At 43.4% G+C, this 26,057-nt stretch overlaps 1 protein-coding gene and 1 long non-coding RNA gene across 4 annotated transcripts in view; one reads left to right on the top strand and one right to left on the bottom strand.

The window, feature by feature from the left end:
- Positions 1-26,057, top strand: part of LOC148319376 (uncharacterized) — a 76,202-nt gene that overhangs the window by 18,342 nt on the left and 31,803 nt on the right. The window contains exon 3 of one of the 3 annotated variants that reach the window (XR_015839820.1): positions 16,868-16,939. The exons of the other annotated variants lie outside the window; for them this stretch is intronic. This is a non-coding gene — a long non-coding RNA (uncharacterized LOC148319376). Of the gene's footprint in view, positions 1-16,867; positions 16,940-26,057 lie in introns of those variants that run through there. 3 annotated transcript variants of the gene reach the window in all.
- gtf3c4 (general transcription factor IIIC, polypeptide 4) lies at positions 17,409-21,954 on the bottom strand. The gene is made up of 5 exons (XM_088281443.1): positions 21,594-21,954; positions 18,939-20,663; positions 18,371-18,501; positions 18,121-18,209; positions 17,409-17,606 (listed from the first exon to the last, which is right to left on the bottom strand). The coding sequence occupies exons 1-5, from the start codon at positions 21,909-21,911 to the stop codon at positions 17,542-17,544; spliced, it is 2,328 nt and encodes a 775-aa protein (XP_088137569.1). The 5' UTR covers positions 21,912-21,954; the 3' UTR covers positions 17,409-17,541.

Consider the following 26,057-nt stretch of genomic DNA (forward strand, 5'->3'; position numbering starts at 1 on the left):
TTATGCTGCATTAGAGATTCTTTGCTGCGATTGCTATCAGTGAGGGGTAATCCCCCCCCCCCTTGTTTGCATGAGCGATTATGCAGAGCTGCATGGAATATGAGTGTGTTTTGAAAGTGCTCTGCTTGCCGTGTGTGTGTGTTTTCAAAAGCAAGGCCCGCCGCTGTTCTTTTGTTGCTCACAGCTGTCCCACATTTGGGATCAGCCACAATTCCCCAGGCGCTAAAGGGTTTTCAGAAGGACTGCTAATTGGCTATAATCTCCCTTTTAAACTTGAAAGCCAGCAAGCTTCCATCCTGGCAGTTTAAACGCAATTAATGCAAGAAGCACCCAAATTTCTGGTCACAACTCTACGTGTCCTCTTTCTGCGCTTTCCTCTTGTCTGAGCTCTCATCCTTCTCGCTGGTGGATTGACTCCTCCTGCACGGTAGGCCCCGGTGTAAACATCTACTCAGTAGTGCGGCCTTCTGGGGACGAGGCGTAACGGGGGGATTTGGTCTGGATCTTGAAGTGTCCGTGGGGATGATGGCGAGGTTCGGGGAACGAAGGGGTTTGCTTCTAAGGCACTGATGAAATAATAATGCTCTGAGTTGGCGAGGCTAAAAATTTGCACATGAAAATCCTCTCCCTCCGCACTCCTTGCATCTAATGCGCCGCCGATGACAATCCCTGCCTCTCGCAGTTTATATGCAAATACGTTCTCTCAGCTTTCGCCTCCTCAGAGAGTCACCCAGCCGAGGCGAGTGATGGAGGAAAAAAAGTGGAAGAAACAGAGTGGGGCTTTTTTGTTATGTTTTGTTTGTGTTTGTCTTGTTTATTTTCAAAAGGATTTTTAAAAGATGATAATATATTTTAATTTTTGCCTTTGTTTTTTTTTTTTTTTTCCCTGAAAGTCAGTATGCAGATTTCTCTGAAGAGTTTGAAAAGCCCGACTTTTCTATTGAGTTTAATTGGAACATAATAACAGTAGTCTAAGTGTTTGTGTGAAGTCAGAAATGGTTGTATAATGGCTAACAAAAGTGACTCATCTTTCCCACAAGAGTCTCCGCTGCTCCTGCCTGATTAATATTCTTTTTCGCTACAAATCTTCTCTCTTCTGCATAGTTCATGTCTTTTGTGACAAATTTGGGAATTTACTTGAAAAGCTTTTTTGTATGTGAGACAAAGTGAATTGAAAATACTGTTCTTTCACATTCTGTGCACAATGCTGGGCCCAAATATGCCAAATACAGTGAAGGGCCACATGCGAGCCTAACATAACAACAGCATTTCGCCATCTCTGCGACATATCACCCATGTTTATGGAATGTGCCACTCCTAACCTCGGTGCATGCGTTTGGGGTTCTGCGCAGGAAAACTGTCCATTAGAACATAATGATATCGTTTTTTAATTGAGATCAAATCCCCCAAAATGAAATCCAAGCGACTACGTTCAAGGATTTGGGGAAGATGTTCTTTATGTCAGGCTGGGCTCCTCAGTCACGGACAGTTAGTTCCAGCAAATGCATGCGGGACCCTTGAGAGAACGAAGCAAGGAGGAACTTGCCAATCACGGCCAAGCCCTGGGCACTTGCTTACATAGCTTCACCTTAAGCAACTTTTTAATTCATTTAATAAACAGCCCACAGAGATGGAGCAGCACACATTTACAAACGACGTTTAACACTGGCAACCAAGCCACACCAGATTTATGAAGACGGCAGGGTACAAAGTGTCTCCAAATTAAATAAATAAATAAATGTGTTTGAAGGTAATTCTCAGATTTGCATTTTTGACGTGAAATAATTTTTGAAAGCCAACTCAAACAAGTTGTAATTTGGAAATGAAATGTCACTTTAATACAAAACTCCGTAAAGTTACATCGCTATAAAGTTATGGAGTTGATCACATGCGTTGCAGGTTTTGAGAGAGAAAAACTGAATTCATGGCCAATATCGGTTCATAGACTTAAAAGTTACAATCCCTGGCCACTTGAAAACAGGAATCGCCCAAAAACGAATCGGATCACAATTCTACTACAACACGTGGACTACATATTTAGCAATTATTTAAAGCTTTGAAACTGCGCACTAAAATTTGGTGGTTAGCTGACGTGCGGTTTGGAACGATGAGCGTCAAATCAGAATAGAGACTCAATACTGAGAAGACGGCATGATGCCATACGCAGCCATGCAAACAAAGCCAAACTTTCCGACACCACTAATGATATGAGAAGACATTTTCAAAGGAGTGCGAGGATTTGACCTTCTATTTACACCTTGAAAAGAATTCATCTATCATGAAGTGAATGTTATCACATCAAGAGTCGTTTTCTAGGTACGGGGTGGTGACGATATCATCTCGTTGATGGTCTATGGCGGTACAGTATGTGTTGCATCTGAAATTCATATCACAACAAACTAGCATATATAGATTGGTCCTAATTTCTGTTTCAGGAATTTGATGTAAACTTCAAACCAAAACGCGTTTTTTTTTTGTTTTTTTTTTGGATTTATCCAAAACAATTTGAATCAAGTTCATCACAATTCTTTGACTGGTGCACATTTCATTCACCTGTAGTCTGACAAAGAGGAGAAAATATTCAGAAAATACTCATGATCTGACTTTGTCAGTGGTTTCCTTCTGCCCCTGCTACTTATGATGGGCGTCAATCTGTCAATGGAAGGCCACGCATTCCTCTCAGCTGATTCTGCAGCGGGACGGACCAGAGGAAGAAAGGGCTGAAGCATGTTCACAGCCAACGTCATCATCCCCATGGCCATGTAGACTTGTCGACTGCTCAGGGGAAATGCTGCCTCCTGTCAAACAGCAGAAGCCTGACGTGCGTGCGTGCACGCGCATTGTGCTGTCTACATACCCCCCCCCCACCCCCACATAGACCCCCACCCCGACCTCCCTCCAGTCTTGACTTACTGTTTCTCTTCCCTCACCTCAGCCTCTGTCTTCCCCTTGCGCCTTTCCTCACTGTTCCACTCCATATATTCATGAATGCCTGTTTATCATGAAAACTTATGCATTGAAATAGAGGGTGGGATGCGTGGTGGTGGTTGGGGGGGGGGGACAACAACACCAACAAAACAAACAGGGTGAATGCTGATGGGGGGTTTTGTCTCGTCTGGGTGAGGCACGAGGCAGCCCGGTCCTCGGGGGACGTATGCAGGAAGGCCCTGATTCCTCCTCGCCTTTCTTTTTATTTGTTTTTGCTTTTCTTCCTTCTTCACGCCTACCTTCCCGTTTCCCTCGTTCCTTTCCATCCTTCATCTCCCCTTTGCTTGAGCCTTCACTTCCCCCTCACCCGCTGCCTTTCTCTTCTGTCTCCCCTTCACAGTGTCAAAACCAGTTACAGGCAGAGGAGCTCTCCTTCTTAAATAATTCACAAGTTGATTAATAGACTCACAAGGGTATAATTAGGCAGGGGAGAGACAGTGGCTAGTGTAACCAGTACAGTGCTTAGGGGAATTAGAGAGCGGGGTTATTGAGGAAATGGAGAGTACCAGTTTAAAAAAAAAAAAATGAAGAAGAAAGAGAGGGAAAAAGTGGCGGCAGCGGTGGACTCATGGAAGGATGAAGCAGCAGGGGGAGGATGAGGAGGCAGAAGAGGTGGTGGTTATGGAAGGGTGGGATGGGGGGGGATTGGGGGGGCTACCTCTTTCTGAAGCTATGTGTTCGAAATGAGGCAGCCTCTCCAGGAGCATGGAGCCCGGCGTTTGTTTGATGTGGAAATTGGACAGTTTGAATCCGTCTCCTTTAATTTTTCACAACTAACACGCACCCCACGGGCACCTCACATTCTTCTTATAGGATATAAATTAGATGTGTGTGCGTGAGTTTGTGTGCGTGTGTGTGTGTGTGTTCTGTCAGTTTTTAAACCTCCTTTTTTGTCTTTAACTTTTACAAATAAACCAGGTACCCCGCTGAAAGGAGTTGCAGTTTTTCACCCGATGTTTGTCACGCAGTCAGTCATCAGCATAAAACTTCACTTATGTTGCCTCTAAGGCATCTTTTGTATTCTGAAAGGGATGTGCTATGTGCTGCCAGACCGGTCTTCAAAACAAACAAACAGAACAATGGATCAACAGATCTCTCCTCTCAGTTCAGACAACATATTTCTGTTGTGGTGATCTCTGTCTGCTTCGCTTTTGCTGTTAAAATAAAATGAAAAGAGCCAACAGAAACGCACCTCGACAGGTACAACACTCTGCTTCTCCAGCTTGTGTTTTCCTTCCCCGTTCCTTTCTCTGCGTGTTAAAGCAGTCGTATTGGGTACACAGTGCTGCTTCTTTTGGTTTGCTCTATTTATTTCACTGCTGATGCCTCAGATTTCTTCCCATGGTCCTCCATCTGCTGTGTGTTTTATCACACATTGGATTCCTTGATATCCAAACATACTAATGTGTCCATCCATGTGCCCCATATACTGTCAATGTGTCGAATCCAATGAACCCCCCCTCCTCCGCCATCCCCACTCTTCTTTCTTACACTATTGATCTCTGCTCCCCAAAAGTCAATTAGATAAGGAAATCCAATTCTAACAATCTGGAGGCGTTTCAGCCCAGTTCAGTGAGCTCAAACCTCGCAACCACTGCTCATGTCATTTCATACCGGTTTTCTGTGTGTGTATTGGCTAAATCACATCTTTTCTCATCTGTATTTTGTATTAATGATCCTTTCCGTAACGTGCAATTGTCCTCGCTTTGTTGTCCCGAGCAGACGACTAATGACTTCTTGAGATCTCGTCGGCATCTCTTGGCTGTGCGGATATCCTGCCGCCAGGAGGTGCTGAAAAGAGCGGGACCCCTCTGTGTTGATTTATTTATCTGTGTCTGGATTAAAGCCCGTATACCTGATGAAGGGGATGTCAGAGGAGCTTTGACAGCCACAGAGGCAGCAGAGTGTGTGCGATTTGGTTGCTGCACCGGCAGAAACAAGGAGTGTCGATGGCATCTTTGAAGTCTTGACAGACGAGAGCCTCTGAACATCCCCTTAATCTTGCCTTCCCTCAGAAAGGCGTGCAAGCAGGAAGGTTCTGAGCGTGCTCGGCTCCCTGTTTGCCTTATTCTCTTAATGACACAAACCATTCATCGACCACGCATGATAGCATTTCATCTGGTATAATGTGCGCTGGCTGCTGACTTCAAACACCCCAGCACCTCCATGTATTAAGCTAGCTGGAGACGGCAAGAGTTGGGACATGAACACGCCAGGCTTTTGCGATAGCGGCTTGATGGGATGTCTGTGTGGTGTGCGCTGTTTGATTGTGCTGATTGTTTTCGTGAGCCCACCAAAAGCAAATACAAAGAATCTGCCGTGTATGATTGTCTGGAAATCAGATCACTGGCGAGAGAGATACGGTTTCGCACCTGAATGCACAGTCTGCCTCAAGTTATTCGCAGTGCTTTTAATGACCCTTGAACTTTGAACTATTGCCATTATGTTCCACGCTGCGGAATGTGTTTCAACACGAGACATGGTGACACACTTAAGTATTTTTTAATTCATACCTGACTTAATGACTAATAGAAAGTTCTGGATCTAGGGGAATCAAGGCTGACCAGAACGTCACTCAGTGAGCAGACCCCGGCCAATGACGAACAAACAATCCTGCTGCTTCTGTCCAGTCCTGTTTGCAAGCATTGTAATTGCTCCAAATTGGATCAACTGGACATTGGGGCTTCTGAGCTTCAGAATGACACCCAACTCTCACAGCGGCCACTAGTGTAACAGTTGAGGTTTACATTTGCGCATTCTGGGAAGAATCTTATTTTGGATAATGTTGACTTTTTAATGACATCAACGACAAACCTCGGTAACCAACTAGTTAAGACCAAGAAGCATTGGATGTATGCACGGGCTTCGTTCGGCTGACGTTTTCAATTTTTTTCAATTTTAAGGCTGATTTAAATGAACCCGTTTACATGACCGGATACGGCAACTCAACAAAACGAACAAGCAATATAATTAGTTCTATTTTGTCAGCGCAGAAGGGTCTCCTCAATTGGTGCCCCTTTGTTGGAATGCATGATAAAGCATAGAAGAGCTACATTGGGGTAGTCTTTAACTACAGATTTCTAGTTTTACACATCGTGGCAAGAAAACTGCGCCGCAATGAAGGAGTAGAAAATGGACGGGCCTTGATGGTTAAGAGCAGAGCTTCTGGGCAGGAGGGGGCGCTGGGGTTAATTACTCTATTACCGAGCGGCTCAGTCAGGAGCTGTTTAAACAAGCCCCAGTCAGCAGGGGATTAGGCCTCATTACTCCAGCTAAAGTTGCGCCCACGACCCTTCCCCACTGCATTTCACTGTGGGTATGTCAGGCGTTCCGGGGAATATTCATATGTAGTAAGGGAGGGATATAGGAGAGGAAAAAGCGATTAATACTAAGCAGCGGGGGCAGGACATGTGAGAGGAAGACGAGCAAACCGACGTGAACGACAGGGCTTATCTCCCGAGGATCGCCCGCATCTCACCTGAGCTCAGCCGACGCTACAATTATCCCCCAAAATGTCAGAGCGAAGTCAGATTAGCATCACGTCTTGGGTTACCCTCCCTCCCATCAAAGCCAGCGTCCCTCCTTCAGACATCCTCAGCCAGCGTCTCGTCACCGTGCTCATCCTCCAGGTGTCTGATGGCACCCCGATAATAACAGCGATCTCGTTTGCAACAATCATGGGATGATTGAGAATGAGGTTGATGTTTATATGAGCAGAGTGCCAGGGGTCAATTTACCAGGTCAGCAGGGCATGAAATACTTCAGGTTACAATGACATGCAGTCAGTCAAGCTGTCAGAGGTAAGGTTGTCCACATTAAATGGACTTGTGTCGGCACAATATGCCTGAGAATGATCGCTTATTACAAATAAAAAAAAAAAAAAATTATCAACCAAATGTATAGTCTATTTTTCACATATTCTTTTTAGATGGATTTTCAAAAATCGACTTCCTGGAGTTCAGCCCGTGACCGTTACTTAGTAGCAGTGAGAATCATCTATCTCAGTTGAGGGTGTTGTCCTAAATCTTAAACCCGAATTTAGATGAGATTGGCTTCAGCTCACCTGCGATCCTCGAGAGGATAAAGGGGTATCACTCATGAAGACGCCACCCGGCTCACCTGACAATTTGGTGAATGAAAGTCGACTATTAATTTAGACCCGCTAATAGCAGGTCTAAGTTGTGGCCCAGTGATGTAACATGATTTTGGTGGATTTGATCCAGGCGGAGGCAGACAGCTCCTGAGCTCCGCGGATGTGTGTGGTGGATGTCATCGTAGTTCATTCACAAATATGACATCGGTTTGAGTCAATCCCAGTTAATCATTGTAAAAATCAACTTATTCGACACATTACTTTTGAATATCCAGCGGGTCCCTCCGCCATGTTGACCTCACCTCTCTTGTGCGCTTAATTTAGAATGAGTGAAGGAGCTGCGCCCATTGGATGAAAAACAAGCCGGCCGTGTTCCCTCCCACAACGGCGCAAACACCCCTTATCTCCCTGCGTGTCCTTTGTGTTGTCGTTACTCACACAGATGCTTGTAACCAGCAGAAAATAAATCAGAATTAAAAACAAGCTTCCTATTGAGAGTACTGGCAGAATAAAGTCGTTTTGGGTGTCAGTTGTTGCCAATTAATGACTTCCAATTAGAAGAGTCAAAGTCATAACATCCATATATTTCAGTGCCGCTTTGTCTTCAGGGTCAGTCACCTGGAACAATAAGAGATAAAACAAGACACACACTTTGCACATGTTGTCCTAACGACATCTCTCCTGAGGGGCTGCCAAAGCAGTCGATGAAACCTCCATTTCATATGAGTCAAAATACTTTCTTCATTTATAGGGCATGCTCACAAAACTGTGATGTGAGTTCAAATCCAGAACAGTGATTCTATTATATAATTGAGGGCAGGAAAAAAAAAAATCAATGAAAGCAGCAGGATGTGGCCGGCACTGCTCACATCCATATTGAGATTGTACCATCTTCGATCTGTGTCTGGGTTGTGCTCAGCTTCAGCAGCCTAATCACACAAGGAGCAGGTCGATCGCAAGACTTAGCCAGTGGCGCTCATGGACTTATCACGTGGCAAATGTTTACACGAGACGGTTTTTTACTTGGGAATGAGAAAAAAAAATAAAAAGAAGACATGCACCTGACATCCTTGGTCGTTCAGAGCTTTAAAAAGATGGGGAGGGGGTGTAGGGGGGGTGTTTTATTTTAAACATAGCCTGAGGTTAGAGCGAGATTCTCCGCTCTGGTTACCAGAGCAAGCTGGAGGTGCTGCTAAGTACAAGAGAGGCAAACAGGATATTTATCCTATTGATTTTCTCAAGTTGAAACAAGAAGATTTAGAGGGGCTTGACTCTTCAAAATTCCCAAGGAGCTGCCCACTCTTCAGGTTCATGGCCACGGACACACACACAAATGCACACACACACACACGCGGAGACAGACAAAAACATCTTGGCAATGAGGTTTAGGGGCCCTGAGCTGCTGCAAACTTGTGCTGCGGAATGATGTGCCCCAATGTGTGTCAGAGGGATCATTAAAGCTCATGCGAGCCCGCCTATGGTGGATGTGTGAGAAGGTGTGAGTCATGTAGCTGGAGGTGTGGGCAGACAACAGACAGGAAGGTTCAGTGCATTGTGGAGCTGGGTTTTTGTCTCTGCTCCTGAAGCAGGTGGGAGGGGGAACTGCAAATCAACAACAAATGAAGTGTGACAGAAAATGTGTGGGACTGTGACTCAGCGTCGATAGTCTCCTGGAAATCTAGATGGCAAGACGGTCATTTCTTCTATTGTTGTTGTAGCTGAATTGAGCAACTAATTCCTTTTCTTCATTTTCAGTTCGGTGCAATTTAAAGAAAGGGTGTAGCTTACATTGCTGTACTTTGTCAACTGCTGCAGGTATTTCGCGATGATTTCTTCACTTTTTAAGTGTGTTTAGCGTTTGTTTTTGTCCAGTTTGCAATGTGCAGTTTGTTTGTCAATTAATTCTGAGAAAATTTCTCACAACAGGGAAGTTGTTTCGACCCTTCCAACCAGAAATTATATTGTTAAATTGCAAGTCGGAGTTTTTCCCAAACAAAATTCGGAAAATATTTAAGTGTTTTCTCCGCTTTAAAAATAGGAAATTTTACTAAAAACAAAGTCCTGGTATCTATTTTTTTGACACCCTTCTTTCACTCAGCACACCTCCATCCTTTTTTTCTGTTTTTAACTTGCCTACTGGGCCGTGTCAAACAGTATTTTTAGTTTACGTTGCGGGCCACTGGAAAATGAATGGTGGGCCACATATGGTGCCTGGGCCGTAGTTTGGACACCCCTGGTTTAATGCTAATCCGATATGTTTGTTGGTTTTCAATAGTAATGGAAATAGAAATTGTGTAATCAACAACAGCAGATTTGGAAGGTTTGGACACATCCAGAGGATCGATAATATTGGTAGACGGATGATGATGATGATGGAGCTGCCGAGGAAGATGAATGAATGTGATTGTGAATAGTTGTTTGTCTATATGGACCCAGAGATCCGGTGACTGCACACTGATGGATGGATGATAATTAACTTGACTCGGATAGAACTTTTCAGAACAATTAAGGAAACGTTGCTAAAGGAGCCTCATGTTTATTGCTGTCTCCAAAAACCAGACACAATACGGGGGTGGAAAGGGAGGGCGACTTGGCTGCAGTCACATGTTTGAACCCCCCAGCTGCTGCCGTCCCACCTCCGGGGTCAACACACGGGCCCAACTCACTGTCTGGCCATCCCACCCTGTGACTCCTCAGTCACGCTCGCACCGATAACTCATCAGTCGGGAGGAGATGCCACAGTAATGGTTGTTGGAGTGGCCCGATTACGCCATTAACAGCCCCTCTTGATGAGGCTAATGGCGAGAGACCTCGTTTGCATGGCATTATCTTAATTGAGCCCGAGGCCTGGCATGAAAACAAGGCCGAGATTATGTTACTGATGGATGGTGGCAATGGTCCGGCAGCAACCATTTACCCGACAGCTATATTAATTAACAGCTATCTCCTTACATGGGCTTTAATAGGGATGAATAAGTGAACATGGTGATGACGTCAGTGACAGAGCTCCTGGTTAATGTGTGCACTTTTAATAGAAGCGTGTCTTAATAGGAAGGCCAAAGAAGGCCTGCAAACTGCAGGATATAATTACCTAATTCCTAAAAGAAGTAAACTGAGCCAACCTTAAATAAATCACCGCACAAAGCCATGTACTAATACTTTTGACTGGAAATTAATTACATACTTATGTTAGGTCGAAGACTGATACATGCACCAAAATGCCCTCGTTTGAACTCATTGTCACGTTTTTCTTTTTCACCCCCAGTGACGACAACTTAAGTTAAGTCAAACCAACAAAAAGAATCAACAGCCTCATATGCAATGTCCGCGGATCACAATGGCGTTTTGGATGAAGCGGGTCAAGCAGGCTGCTCTTTTGTTATGTAAAGATCTGCCACATGATCCAGCACGATAAAAAGGGGAGAGAAAAAGAAACCATTCAGATAAGCTTCCCTTCATCAGATAATTAAGGATCCCTTTGCTCCAGTTTCCCCTTCGTAGTATGAGTGTCTGATCAGCTTTCAGAGAGCTCATCAGTCGGAGTCGCTCCAGGATCTGCATGCTGTGTGAGTGGGCGCACCCTGTAGCAACCCAATGTTGAAGATTTGGCGGTTGGTTTCGCAACTTGATGAAACCAGCTACAGATTGACCGATGCTGGATCATCATCAGGTAAATGTAGACAAAATACACCAAGCTATATTAATTTAATGTAATTATTAAAGATGGTAAATATGAATTTAACTTCTTACTATACCAATAAGCAGAGAACGAAATTAGTGAAATGAATTAAAAAAAAAACAATATTAATGGTGCAGTGCGTGATTATTTTTTGCCGCAAGACCCCGTCAGCAACACATTTCCGCGTGGAAACACGGAAAAGACCATGGTGGGGGCATCGCAAATATGGTTTTAAAATGGTCATTTTTCGTGTTTACCGATGTTTGAGGTCAACCTCTCACCTTGGATCTCTTTGCCCTGGCATGACCCTCGTGAGGTATAAGCGGCTTGGATAATTGACGTTTTGGCTGTAAAGACACCGCTGTACTTTGGCGCAGTGTGGCGCAAATATGAATTCAGATTTTGAAGACATGTGACGGGCTGCAGACTAGATAATTAATTGTTGGAGCTGCCTTCTAATTGAAGCGTCTGTATGCGACACCCCCCCTTGATTTCGGCTGTATTTTCCCACCTCGGCACACCTTTGCTCTTTGTCAAACTTTTCCGCCACCTGTCACTGTGTCTGAGTTTCAGGCCCCCCGCCTCCTCGCCACCCCCCTTCCCTACCACCACCACCCTGCACCCTCTCCCTGTATCCCCTGCTGCCAGTTTTTAACTACACTCCACTCTGGCCTCTGCTCTACTTGTTACAGCCCCAACACGAGTGCAAACAATCAAAGTGTTTGGGAACGCTAAAATATGCATGGCTATCCATGACAGACAGATAAAGCAGGGCAATTAGCCACGTAATCCTAGAGCAATGTGCGGAATAGGCCGCCTCAGCTGTCCTCCCACCCCTCCTTCCCTTTACTCTCTTGGTCTCCATTAGTTAAATGTACACTGTGTGTCGTCTCCCCATCAAATCAAGTAACACTTCGCCTAATTGGCTTATAAATAATACAGCAGGGCCTACATTATAATTTCATCAGTGGTAAACATTGCAGGGGCAGTTGGTAAAGAACCTATCCCTCATTAATTTCTTAATTTGGCAAGTGAGGGAATGAAATGTAGGGAAGGCAAGGAATGGAACAAGTCTTAAGGTGAGAAGAGTGAAAATTAGCAAGGGTTGGAAGGAAACAAAACAAGGCATGTCAGATATTCAAGCTGAGGATTTTGTCAGTACCCCTGTGCAAGAGGTGATGAGTGCCCCATCGCCCTCATCTTACACAAACACACAAATAAACACGCATTTTCCCTCCGCAGCCCCAATTGGCAGTTCTTTTTTTATACCAACTTAATGAATATTTCATAACAAGCAACATAAATATGCATTCTAATGGTTTTGCACATAGTTATTACCGGCATTTTCTTCTTCTTCTTCTTCCCCCCATGAACAAAAATACTCATTTCAAATTCTGCATAACGGGGCTGCTCTGAAATAATTTCTCCTCCCCAAGAAGGCACACAGAGGAAGGCGGGAGAGTTATCCAGATCAACCGCTTAAACAGTCACTAGGACGTCGCCACCAAAAAAAAAAAAAAAAATACAGTTGCTTTTTTAGCAGCTTTAACTTGTTAAAATGCATTTATCCACCAGAGAGGCACATTCATTTCTAATTTCAGTCAACAGCGACAACTGAGGTCTCCTGCGTGATGAAATCCTTTTAGCTAAAGGCAGCAGGTACCCCCCTCCTTGGCAGGTAAATGTCACTCAAAACTACTATGATATTGCATAATGCACTTTTAAGGGAATTTTACATGGCCTGTGATAGACGTTTTGAAATATGAGGTATGAGAATATGACTCTGATCTCCGTAAGACAGATATTAAAGCAAACTCTCAAATGAGCCATTTCCCCACCCCCGCTCTCCACTTTTTTCTTCTTGCTGAAATGTGGCATATAAGGTAAAAAAAAAAAAAAAAAAAAAAAAGACAGAGTCCTATCGCCTTCAAAAGGAAAGTTAAGCGCGGCACGTTCTCGGCGAGATTTTGAAAAGTGAGCCACCTGAAGGCAATCTGTCTCGACTGGAACCTCACTTGTCAGCGTCACCGAGAGCTGTCACTTGACGGCGCGGCGCTGATGGAGACAGACATCCATCATCCGCCGCCGCTTTCACGTTGCACGTCATGTGATGTCTTGCAGGCCTGCTGAGAAGTGTGTTGCACTTAAGATGTGCTTAGGCGCAATCTGTTACATTTGCAAAAGGGCTTTTTGTTCTCACATCCCTCTCATCTTAAGGTTGAAAAACATTTATTTAAAAAAAAAAAAAATAAAGAAAGAAATCAACTTTCACCATCCATATGCAATGAAGACATAACTGTCCATCAATCCCTCTCAGAGCCACATCAAACAAATCTTAGTGAAACGAGACTTAACACCAGAAAAAGCAGCTCGAAGACCTTGATTTAGAATTTCAGAATAAACTATTTATTCCTCTTAGTGATTTAAAACGGACCCATTATGCCCATTTTAGCACAATATTTGAATTCTCCCATTCCACTTAGCGAGATTGGAATGATTTAGAGAGCATTGGTGTCAAATTAATTTTCACTGCTGGTCACACGGTCGCTATGGTTTCCCTTATAGTGCCGTTGAATGTGGAAATCATATTCGGTGAATGCATAATTTATCACTTCATCATATTATTACATATACACAATGTAATTCTTTAAGTTGCGTTTGAAAATCTGGGTTCCTTTTGCATCAAAAGCCCAATTTTTCACAAGTAGTTAGGTCTGAGAAGTAAAATCTCCCTAGTTGGGAAGCCGCCAGATACTGTATTTTGTTTGTCGATAGATAAGAAATGACGACAGTTGCATTTTGAACGCCACATTAAGATTCCCTTGCTTGTGCTCAGCAATCACAAAATGAGCTGCAATGAAATGAAGCAAAAGCTGATCACGCGCGCTGAAACACACCACTTGAGTAAATGTAGTGCCTCTTAAAGCGACTGTTTGTTAAACATCACAGAGGTTAAGGCAGTCGGACCCTCAACTTAATGACAGCAGAACAAGAGGAGACAGGGAGCATGTTGAGAGTGAGCTTAATTAATGTAGCAGTAAAAAGTGGCCCTCCCTCTCCATGTCCTTTCTGCTGTTCAGTATTAGTTCCACTTCAGTGCACTCCAAGCCACGAACAAATCGGGACTCTAATGATGGGACACACAAGCGCCCCCTCAGCCATTCGCGGGTCACTGACCGCCCTCCCTCCCCTTCCCCGGGGGATGGCAGAGCAGGAAAGTCAACCAACCAGTTAGACAACCATGTTCACCCGTTCAGCGCCAGAGTGCAGAAGGCAACCTTGCATATTGACTTCATTAACACTGACACACGTGTGTGTGTGTGTGTGTGTGTGTGTGTGTGTCTGATATCACAGAACACACAACTGTGGTGGGTATCTGTAGCGGAACTTTAGATGAGACGGTACTTTTGTTCAGATCAAACAAAACATTTTGAAGAGCAAGGACACGCTGGAAAGACTAAAAGTCTGATTTTACCAAATTTTGCGTGTGCAAAAATGAGTGCAAACAGACGTGGAGTACGAACCAGGTGCACTGAAGACTGCATCGGACACTGGTGCAAAGTTTTTGTGTAGTTAATTTAATGTGTTCTTTGCAAAAGAATTTAGCAAATGCAGTTCAACTGATCAAACCTGGGACAAATTGCAACGGTTGACTGCGTCTTTTTGTAACGTGTCTAAAAAAGGCAAACCGATACAAAGGTGCCAGAATAGTACATGCAAAATTTGAGGAGGTGAGGAGAATTGCTGATGGAAACATTTTTTTGAAATGCCAGAAACAAAAAGTAGCAAAGTAGTTTTAGAGCTTCTCAAGATTTTAAAAGCTAACTTGGAGACGGTCACAAGAAGGAGTCATGCCATATGAGGGTAGTCTGGGCTTCTGCATCCTAGATAGACGATTGATGAATGGTTTTGACAGCTTTGAGAAAAAAAAAAGGTACACTGGTTTTCATGAAACAGTTTTAAAGAGAGCTTTGGAATTCGTGCAATGGAAAAATCAGGGAGTTGATATATACACTCACCGGACACAACATTGGGCACATCTTACACAAAATGATGCGATCTAATACAAGACGTGTAACAAAGAAAAATAGATATAAATCAATGTAAGATTGTTTGCCCACCACATAAATATTAACCCGAAAAATGACAATCCGTCTGATGCAATGCAGTGGTACAACAAAAAAAATTGAATTTACTGATTTGTGTTATAGTACCTGTTGACATCTGCATCCTTATTCCCAAATGTCAAAGCCTAATGTCTTTCATGGCAGATGGTTGTCACTTTTCTAACCCGAGCGCCGTCAACAGAAACCAATGAAACGCATCATTATCACATCAGGTGATGCAGGCTGTGCTTTACAGCAGCAACGGATTGCGACGGAATCAAGTGATACTCTTGAGACAATACAGCGGGGAGGATCATGTTCCAAATCAAGTCTAAACAAAAGGAATATCACATGGAATTAAGGTGTGAAAAGGTTCCGTCAGTGATCTTCACCATCCTGACACCAACATAAAGGGTATAAATATTGTATGCAAAGAGAACAAAAAACCCCGTTTGAAGCCTTGGGAGCGGAGACAGAGGGGGAGATGGGAGGAGAAGCAGGTAATTACTGGTAGAGATGCTCTTTGGCAGTTTATTGTGGAGGTAGGCGGAGGATGAACCAAAAGCAGCCACCCTCCGTCTGCATCCACAGATTCGTGGTGGGAACGTCAACATCTCATCTAACGCATAGGCGGCACAAAATGCCTTGACCCCAATCGAGAGCACGTCATATTTGAAGTTGTTTTGTTCAGACTTTTGGGAAATACACACCCACTCGTGTTACCGCTAATTCTGGTCAGGGCCACAGCTGGAGCCTCGTCCAGCTGATTTGGGCTGGAAGGCAGAATAGACTCAGAATTCTAATCAAGGGCAGCTGTCAATGTTTTTTTTTTTTTTTATCCAGACCAGCTGCGCATAAATAAACTACAGGTCAATCTCAATAAATTACTACATTGTGTACAAGTATATTAGAGTATTGTTCAAATTTTGAAAAATGAAACTCGTTGGAAAATATTTAGCAACAGGCCAATTCCTACTTCTATATCCCACCTGCTTTCTGCTGGGTTAGGCTGCAGCACGCCCGTAACCTTTTATTAATCACACTTCAGTAGCTCTTCAAATATCATAAACTGTTACTGCGCAGAGTATATTTACTTGAGTTTGATGGCGATCACTATTTCAAGGAGTAATACTAAATAAATCAGCATGGATCTCATAAGAAAGGGAAACTTTGGTATTTCCAGCTTGAACAGAGTGAGGCATTGTGGGAGTCTTCAACTTCACATTACCGCCTGAGAGAGTGATATGACATCACACATGCAATGTGTCACATTTTCAGCATGTTGACAAAGCATGTCCATACCACAAAAACGGGAATGGAAGAACAAATTCACATTTTCAAGCTGGAAATACAGTCGGTATTTTCAGTTTGAATCAGCTAAAAAAAAAAAAAGAAACACCACATTCTGTGCTGTCAACAGGGTGTTATGTTGCTTCAAAATGACACTGTCCAGCTATCAACACTTTGGCTGAATTCTGAACATTTTTGGGAGAGAACCACCCAATATTCTGCCAATGAAGTGAATATCCACAGCTCGGTCGGGCTTATACCTGCAACGACACCAATAAACCCGCAACATCTCTGCCGGGCTGGGTTTTTGGAAAAAAAATAAATAAAAAGAGGTGTAATGTCGACACACTTTCTCAGGCAAGCTTTCCGCTTTGATCCAGAGATGCCGACACATCACACCACTAAGAAATGGCCCAGCAGAGGGCTGGTGAACATGCCACCAAGACTTTTCCCTCCAAATTTGGGGGGGTGAAAAGCCTTAAATTGTATTTAACAATATGCTCACACGCCCTCACCAGTACCCTCCCCTACTTGATTAGAATTAGAATCACATCTGGCACCATGTTCTGTCCCTCATTACTGCTGAATCTCATTACAAGACGCTCCCGTGGGAGGTAGCACGGCAGGTTTTTAAGCACACTTTTCACTTTCTTCCTGCCTCTTGCTCATCTCATCTGCTTCGCCGTTTCTTCTATTCTGCGTTTACATTAGCGGAAGTCCTCATCTGAGAGAATGACTGAGCACCGCCGCCCTCCTCCTCCTCCCAAAGCATGGAAATTGTTTTACGCTGCCAATTAAAGTAGGTACGCAGAGATTTTTTTTTCGACGAGACTATGTTTTATTCAAGAATGTATTATTTGTTGCACTCAAAAAAAAAAAAAAAAAGAAAGGGAAAAAGTCTAAAATTACTAAAATAGGTCTAGCGGTAAGTAAGTTCCACTTACTTGCAATAAAACTACACCAAAGGTTTGGAAATACAGGAGAAATATGGGTGAAAAAAAAACGAGGCAACTTATTTATGGTACCCTCAAGTTCTACTGAATAATGAAAGTCTCCAGATATAACCACATTTCAAACTTGCCTTTGTGTGCTTGTGCAAACAGTGTCTGAGTAGGATTTGTCGAGGGGGTGGGGGGGGCTAGAAAAAAAGTGAAAAGTTTGAGTCCACATGTTTTACCTCATTAAAACACTAATTCAAAGCCTCAGCAGCTTCATTTATAGGTTGTGCTGGTGACGAAATACAAGCGTCAACAAATCTTCAAAGACTTTTATTTTAAAATTTCGGACGTAAATATCAGCATGATATAATTAAGAGATGCGTTCCAGTGATTATAAAACAGAGGCGGTTGCGAGAATTTGCCGATATTGCTGCGGTTGTTCCAACTCTAGATCATTGGCGAGTCGCAGAGTGAACACGACGTCTGGAGTATCTTCTTTATCCACTGTGGGTCTAGGGAAAAGGAAATCAACAAACAATACAATATGAAAAGCTGCGTTCAAACAAAACATTTCCATTTGTATCAGAAAAAGGCAGTTCAACTTGGGCTGTGAAAATTGTGTAACACATTTCTCAATTGCTTGCAGTACCATCCACTAACGTGTGGTACTGATTTGGCTGTCCTTTTACCCCCTGAAATGCAATCACTTACTTGATATACTTAAAAATGGATTTTTATTGGATTTTTTTCAACTTTTTTATTTTGGGGGGATTTATACCTCTATTACGCCATTGTGACGTCACCCAGCTCTTTACTCTCCACTCGTCCAACTCGACTGACTAACTGAACGGCACATTAGAATAATGTTATGAGTTTCTGAACAGAACGTTGTTCAAAAGTGCCGCTTGATTATTAATGTGGACGAGCCTGGCAGATGCAAGGGTAGATGCTGGGATGATGTGCAGCCAATTAGCCTCGCCAGACAGTTCTAGACCTAAGCGGGACAAGACCGAAAGTGAAGCTGACCATCAGGCTGTGGTATTCCAGAGATGCTATCCTGCAAGAGGCAGCGTCTGAACGTCAGAGACTGGCACGCTTGATAGGACAACACACACCTGGACGAGATTGCGAGACAAAAAGGAGAGCATACGGTTAGGATGTCACACAATCAGTGTGTGGCATGTGGAAAATATCCAAAAAAGGGGACGGCATAATTGCAGCATCCCAAAAAACGTAACTGGTTGGCTAACATTCGCTTTGAATGCGGGACGTTTACCTGAGCCACATGTGACCGTTTTTGCACACTGCTTGTTGGTGGTCGGTGAAGGGCAGCACCTCTTGACACAAGCTGCAGCACTCCGGGAATGTCTGCTTGTTCATCTTTTTCTTGATGTGACCAATCAGGACCTGACAGCCCAGAGACAAAGCGTTTACTGACTACGGTACACGTCCCTACAAGTGCGCCTATAATCGAAATCTGCCAAACTCCTGCTTGTTGCGAGGTGAGATAGGTCAGCTGTTAGGCAGCACAACTATCTCAGGTTAGCGCTCACAAGTCAAAGCACGCAAAAAATAAATCAATAAATTGATAGACAACTTGTACCTTGAAAAACTTGGGTCACTCATTTCTTGTATAAAATTAAACATGTTACTTGCATGTGAGAACACGATAAAAGAAATTCATTTCATGCTAGAACTGATTTGAACTCCCGTACCTTAAAGTTTGAACATCCCAAAAGTTGCAAGATTCGGAGTTGACCGTATTTGTGCAAAACAATTTTGAGTTTAACCATGATACGTGAAATGTTGGAGGACTGATCAATAGTGTTTGATCAGGACGTTACCTCTGCATTTTTGTCATCGGAAACTTTTAAGAGGTGGTCAGCCAGGCCGCTGGTCGGAATGCACGTCTTCTGTGTTTTCTGGGTGTTGAGGTAGACCTCCCCAAGCAACTTCTTCATGTTCTCTCTCACAAGGTGGCTCTCCACCAAATTGATCCTTTTCTGCACCTCCGCCATCCGCTCGTCTGATTTCTGCTGCTTCTCCGCTTCACCGCAGTCGGCCGCATCGTGCTCACTGGCCAAATATTTGTCCTCTTCTCCGTCTTGGTCCATAATGAGCGAACTGACGAGCTCGTGAGAAGGTTTCCAGTGGTGGTCTGTAGGCGGCGTCTGAAGCGTCAAGTGCAGAACACGAACTAAAAATAGTTTAAAGCGCCAGAAGTAAGGAGAGTCCACCTCTTGGATCTTCAGCTCCAGCTCCTGCTCCAAGGCCTGGGGAATGCATTTGTTTTTTAAGATGTTCCACCTGACAAGGTCCAGCAGGTCAGCTTGCTTGTACAGGTTCTCAGTGGGGGATTTGAGCAGAAGCCCGGCTGCGGTTTCTGGCAATTTTATAGCAATGAAGTGCACATGATAGGTTGTGAGAATTGGGTGAAAAGAGTCAACTAAATGTTGTGTGCTGACCACCGCGATATATGCTTCATTGTAGCTCACCGCAATCCCATGCAGACGTCGGTTTGTCAACCCTTCAGGGCACAACATCTCCTCTTGTTTAAAAGTCAAAGTTTTTTCTGCAAATTTTGGAGTCAGCTTTTTTATCCAGCCATCATTGCAGCACGTGTAAACAACGCCGTGCCGGCTGACAGCTAGCGACACCACATGGAGAGAGTGGAGGCCCACCACGTGAGAGGTGTGCACGTTTAGTCCGGTGGGCGAAATCATAAGCAAGCACCAGAAGACATAGCAACCGCGAGACGCCACGATGAGGCTACAGCTTGTTTTGAGAATCGGGTGGTCCAACGAGACGCATTTGATGTTCTCCACAGCCATCCGGTCACAATCCTTCCAGAGGATAACGGGGTGTCGCAGGGTGAAGTAACCCTTGACCCCCGGCAAACTAACTGGTATGATCTTAACAGGGCCCAACTCGCTGCCGACGATCAAGCCGCTCATTCGCCGATCTGCATGTTCATACTCCCACCACGCCAAATTACTGGGATTGCTCACACCCGACTCAATGGCTTCATAAAAAACAACATCCGTGCCGTTCTCAGAGGGCAACGCAAACTTCCACAAAACAAGGTCGCCGTTTTCCATCAGGACAGCGAGTAGAACCATCTCCACATTACGGCAGGAGTTGTCAGGCTGCACCTGTTTGAGCGTGTAAACGCTGGACCACTCCATCCTCACTGGGGTCTGCATTTGGTACCGCCGCTGTAGCTCCTCAAAGTCCAAGAGGTTCTTCTCCGGCAACTTGTCGCCCTGTTTGGCGTAGCTTCGTTCTTGTAACATCTCACCGTACTTAGCGCTGAGATCGGCCAGCGTGTTCCATGTGAGACGCTTGTGGCTGTGATGGATGGTGAGTCTGTGGTCAAGAGTCAGGCACGCTAGCAAGCACCGCCCGTTGGAATCGCAACCAAACGGCGACCAACTGGCGTATTTAAATCCTTTGTAGACTCCTCCCGAGGGATTCATCACTCGATTCAGCATAAACTCTTGCTTTGTAGGCAGGTCAGTGTGTGCGGTAAACCACTTCATGGCCCGACTCTGCTCTTTTTGGGGTCCAACCTATACATTTATCACACACACACAAAACAATTACGAGGGGAAATCCAAGTCAAGAACCAAAAGTTATCAAAAAGATAAGCACTCTCTTAATTATTGAATTCAATTTACCTGCCAAAGATCTCACCTTACTTTTTACGTGATTATTTTTTTTTCGGGCAACTAACTTTTACTCCAGACATTAGAAAATGGATAACTTTCTTCTCCTTACTCTATCAAAATAGACCTGTTACTTTTTTTCCACCTCTGCAGATGAACACGACGTAACTCAGGGATGGGCAACTGGTATGAAGGACCAAAACTGCCATAATCAAAAATAAATAAAAGTGAAAATCAAAAAAAATATATAATTAAAAAAAAATAAACATTTATTTCATTGTATTTACATGTAAATTTGTATTTCAACATTTATTTTGTGTATTTTTAGATTTAAAATCTTTTGTATTCATTTTTAGCTTAATTTTGTATTATATATTTTTGGTTGTTATTATCTCCATCCATCCATTTAAAAATATATATTTATATTTTTTTAATGTGGCAGTTTTGGCCCCCGATCACACTCTGAGTGGCAGAGTGAACCAAAAAGAAAAGCAAATCTAGATTTTTGTTGTTGTTAGGTAATGCTACTTAACAATAGGAAATCTATTGGAACACGTTGTTTTGATGGCATAAAAACCTCAGCCAACGCAAGCCTTATTTGTGCTTAGTAAGAGCATATTATTAAAAAGGGGAATATAATTGGCACCAAAAATTCCTTTTCAATTTTGTATTTGGTTTTGCCTTTACTAAATTAAAAAGCGTTTTTTTTCTTGGACACGTGTCTGTATTTCTACTTGAGTACAAAATAAGAGCGCTTGAACAACGGTGACTAAAGTCCAGCTTTTTAGCCCGTTGTCCTCGTCTTTAAAGCGATCAAAGTTAAAGCATATTTACCCGCATTTCGTACGTATTATCGGGGACTGGAATTGAAGTCCTGTTTAATATCAGCTCCTGTTTTCTGTTGTGAATGTCGCAAACCAGCTCCATGACTGCCAACGAGCTGGCAGTACACACTGCCAGCCGGTGATCCTCCGACCAAACAAGCGGCTGCGTTCCGCTCAGCGGTGACAAAAGCGGGACGGCCGGATCCCGTTTCACCGGCACATCATTCGCACTTGTGACAACATCGTCGGCGGACTCTAAATCCATCGGAATAAGGTCAATTGAGGGCTGAGTATCCGGAAAATGGAACGGCTCGGAGGGGGACGCCATATTTGTTGTTTAGGGATGTGACGTAAAATATTACGTCACTTCCTTAGTCCCCCCCCGCGGTTAATAAAATAAAGTTCAATTCGTTTGGACCTTTATATATTTTTATTTGTTGCTTATAGTTCAACTAACATTAATCACCTGTATATAAAGTTCCTTGCATTTCTTTCTAAGTGCTCTTTCTAAGTCTTATAAACCTGCTGTACAAATTAGATTTTAAATGCAAATACAGTGCAAACTAATGTTAAATGGATATACAAAGTCTAGCCTGTTCAAATACTAGGTTTTTATGGAATTAAAAAATAAGATAATTTCTAATCTTTTTCCGCCAGTACAAATCAATTGAAAAAAAAAGGGAGAGATAGACAGCACGAAATAGCTGAAGTAGTGTGTCCACTTTATTATTGAGATGGATGTGGCTCTGTTCTGAATTAAATTAACCAATCACATTCATCTCTGTTTACTCGCGGTAGCAAGAAGTGAAGCTACTGGCGGGCATCTTGCATTGCTAAGCACGCCTAACTTGAATCGATTAATTTCTCTGCAATATTTTTTCTGTCTCCTTGGCAAAAATGCCAGTGTGTGGCGTATGGTTGGACCAATAAGTCTTGCACGAGCGCTACATGGACATTTCATCAGTAAATATGCGATTATCAATGTTCTCTTCTTTTATTTTATTCAGCCTCAATGAAAGCGAACAAAACAAGTTTTTCAAGAATACAAGCCAATCGAAAAGCCGTGTAATGAAGCTACAGTTTATCAAGTTTACACCTTTTTACATGACAAAGCATATTTCAGCAACGAAAACATGCCAGTACAAACATTTTTTTTTACATCACAAATACGTGTAGACTTTCATAAATCCACCATTTAGTGTATTCTGTAGTTTTTCATGTTTGAAATGAAATCTTCATCGGCCTCTATCACTAGAATAAGGCAACTGAAAATATGGGGGAGAAAAATTCCTATTGGCACAGATCCTCGGCTCAAAGTAAGATTATAAAAGCACACACAGCTTGTACAAACATGTTCATCAAATTGAGAACGAGTGAAAATTCCGTAGATTTATTACCAAAGGGTGTTGCAAATAAGGGATGCTGCAAACTCAGAAACATGCTCAAAGTCCACTGTACGACAAGTAAAGTAGACTACACTAAGCCTAAATCTAAATATCCCACATATGTTATTTGTTTCTCTTTGCCCGCATTTTCTATTTGCATTTACCAAAGTTGCACTGTTTGAGCTGTCAAGGCTACCTGGAAACGATATCACTTTGTCACCTTTAATACTCTCCACTCCGATTCTTATGTAGGTTTTAATTTGCAATGGGCTTTCAAAAATAGACTTTACAGTATTTACTTTGGGCGAGAACCAATCTTCAAACAAAGGAGTCCAATTGAAACGGCCTGCCCTTTTCCAAACAGGGTTTACCCACCCCTTCCCAGATGGTTATGCACGGAAAAAGGTTGCAAACAGACAATTGATTTTATGTCACAGCTGTCATACCTGAAAATGAGTCACATACCTCAAATAAATGTTCAGAATAACAGTAATGGCGAGTACACCTTGCAGCCATAAACAGAAGTGGGAATCAACCGTGAGGAGAAGACAAACGTGTAGGCCGACGCCTTCATGTGTCTCCGCGAGGAAGAAAAGGTGTAGGCACTTTAATGTGAAAATGTAAAACAGATGTATCGGTTTTATGCACAAGGAGATTATGGTGGAGTTTTGACCTGCCAGCTGTCACAGCTGGCACTGATCAAATGCGGAAAACACGTGCCTGATGTTGTCCTTTGAACTCATCGCTTCACTTGAATGCCAATCACATTACGCCACTGAGGGCCTGTTTCGCGAAAGGTTTGCTCTTGCAAAAACGGGCGTAAATTTGATTGCACATGCAAACAGTTGTGGAAGCTGATCTACATATCGGGCGCAGGATTGCATCCGGGGTGCCGGAATCGAACCTTGCACCTCGGCACTGGGTGCAAGTCTGAGCTCTACTTTTGTTGTTCTCGATTTTTTTGTAGTATAAAATAAGGTGCAACTTAGACTGCGGAGCAAAATTTCTTTCTGGCGCGACTTCTACCCCGCAGTGACTTACAGTTTGAACAATACGGTACTGTTTAGTGTGATGTGAAAAAGGTTATCAAAACAACAAAGCCAGTGGTGGCCTTTTCCACTATACTTATTTACGCCGTATCATTATTTATTCAACAACCAGCAAAATGCAGATTGTTTATGTGAGCGAAGGCTAATATGCAAAATTTATTTTCGCAATAACCCCAAAAATGGTCTTTTCTAAAAAGGTGCATTGACCTGAAAACTCTTGTCTTAAAATGTCACATGACTCCATTTTGTTTGTTTTATGACTATCAGAGCTGATGCCTGATGCAGCCGAACAATATAGCTTTGGACAGTGTGTCAAGGACTTGCACGTTCTTGTTTTAATTAAATGAGATTAGATGAAATTTTAATGATCTCCACTGGGAAATTTGGTAATCTACATGACACATCCATTGAAGGAGGCGGGGCCTATTCTGAAAAAGCCCTGACACTCCGTAGTGACATAGGCATCACTTGGTGAGGAAAAGAACAGATTCCATCCCTGGAAGGCAAGACATCTGTCACTTTATTCGTCCGCTGTCAGTCAGCACCGATGTCAAATCATTCACTGTCATTTTACAGTGTTAATGATTACAAATAGCAACATTGATCAGTACTTGTCTCGGACATTAATCAGAATGTTTGATGTGACGAGTTATGCTCCAGATGCTCCTGGACCGGTCACGGGTCAAACTGCTGCACTGGCATGCAGAGTTGAAGAGTCGCAGGCAGACATTTGTCACAGCTTGTAACACAAACGCTGTCTGACTCCTAGCAAGATGACTGCGGGATTTCAGATGACAGATTTATTTGTCACAAAACAAATGGTGACAAATCTGCAAGACAAATATAGAATAGCACGCCCACTATTGTTTTAATCGCCCGTTTTTCTGTCTTTTGTTTCAATAATCGAAATGAATACATGAAAGGCGAGCACGGTATGTTCCATTGTTAATGAAGCGTGTCATGAATGAATATTTCACACACCTGCTGTGTGTCTTTGGTGGGTTTTGACTGGGGACCAAATCCCAGTTTGCCATGTATGAATGTTGGATTAAACATTCATCAAATGCTGTCACAAAACTTTATCCTCGCCTTTCTAGCCACACAGAAGCAGGCCAATGCATGAGAGCTGGCCAGAGTAGACCGGCCGGCTTTGATTTGAACAGAAAGGACTCAAGTCGTGACCGAAGGTATAATGTGGATTTATAGATACAGATGAGGTCCGTTCAGGTCAATCCCATTGCATATCTAACAGCATGCTTGTGATTACCAGGAGGTTTTTCATCAGCCTCACTTGAGCACCTCCTCTGCTGTTGGCTGCCTCCAAGTGTCAGTGGAGCTTGCGTGGAAGCCCGCACGGACATTTTGATGCATGCTTCATGATACATGTTTTAATCACTCAGTCTCTCAGACACGTCCCGGGAGGGCGCCGCTGCAGCACATTACCCGCAACGCAGAATCAGTCATAGCATCATGATGATAATGAAATGTATTTAGAGCATATCAGCGCGCTTCTTTCTGTTCAGGGAGATATTAGCAGAGACGTGGTCCCGGGATGAGACTCTGTGTGCAGGCACATGGCGTCCACCCTCCGGAGACTCGCAGGAGCCCGGCAGGTCGCTACGTCAGAGATTAGCGATGCAAGCAGTCCACTTGACGCTCCTTCTGCATCGTCAATTGTGAAAGACTCACCTGACAGGTGCTGCTCTCAATCAGTGCTCAAGTTGCCCTCCCATGCGGCCATCGTTGCGATGGGTGGTGGTTAAGCCCCTCAGCCCCAACTCCTTTTCTCTCTTTTTTTTTATTTTTTTTTTACACATTGTGACAGACTCTAACCAGCCATACTGTGAGATGACGAGAGCTTCATGCAGCAGCGAAGCAAATCCCCCCCCTCTCTACAAGATACCAATTGATATCGCATCAGTGATATCAGTAGGAAACACAGTGATGGCCTTTTTGTTTAGCTTCCTTCAGGGATGTTCAGTCACCTGTTAAAGGTCAAGGTGATGGCATGTCAGGATTAGAGGAAAAAGCTGCCGTGAA

Source organism: Idiotropiscis lumnitzeri, chromosome 18 (assembly GCF_059441095.1).
Source record: "Idiotropiscis lumnitzeri isolate Australia: NSW breed Sydney's pygmy pipehorse chromosome 18, RoL_Ilum_1.0, whole genome shotgun sequence".
In the NCBI taxonomy this organism is placed as follows: domain Eukaryota; kingdom Metazoa; phylum Chordata; class Actinopteri; order Syngnathiformes; family Syngnathidae; genus Idiotropiscis; species Idiotropiscis lumnitzeri.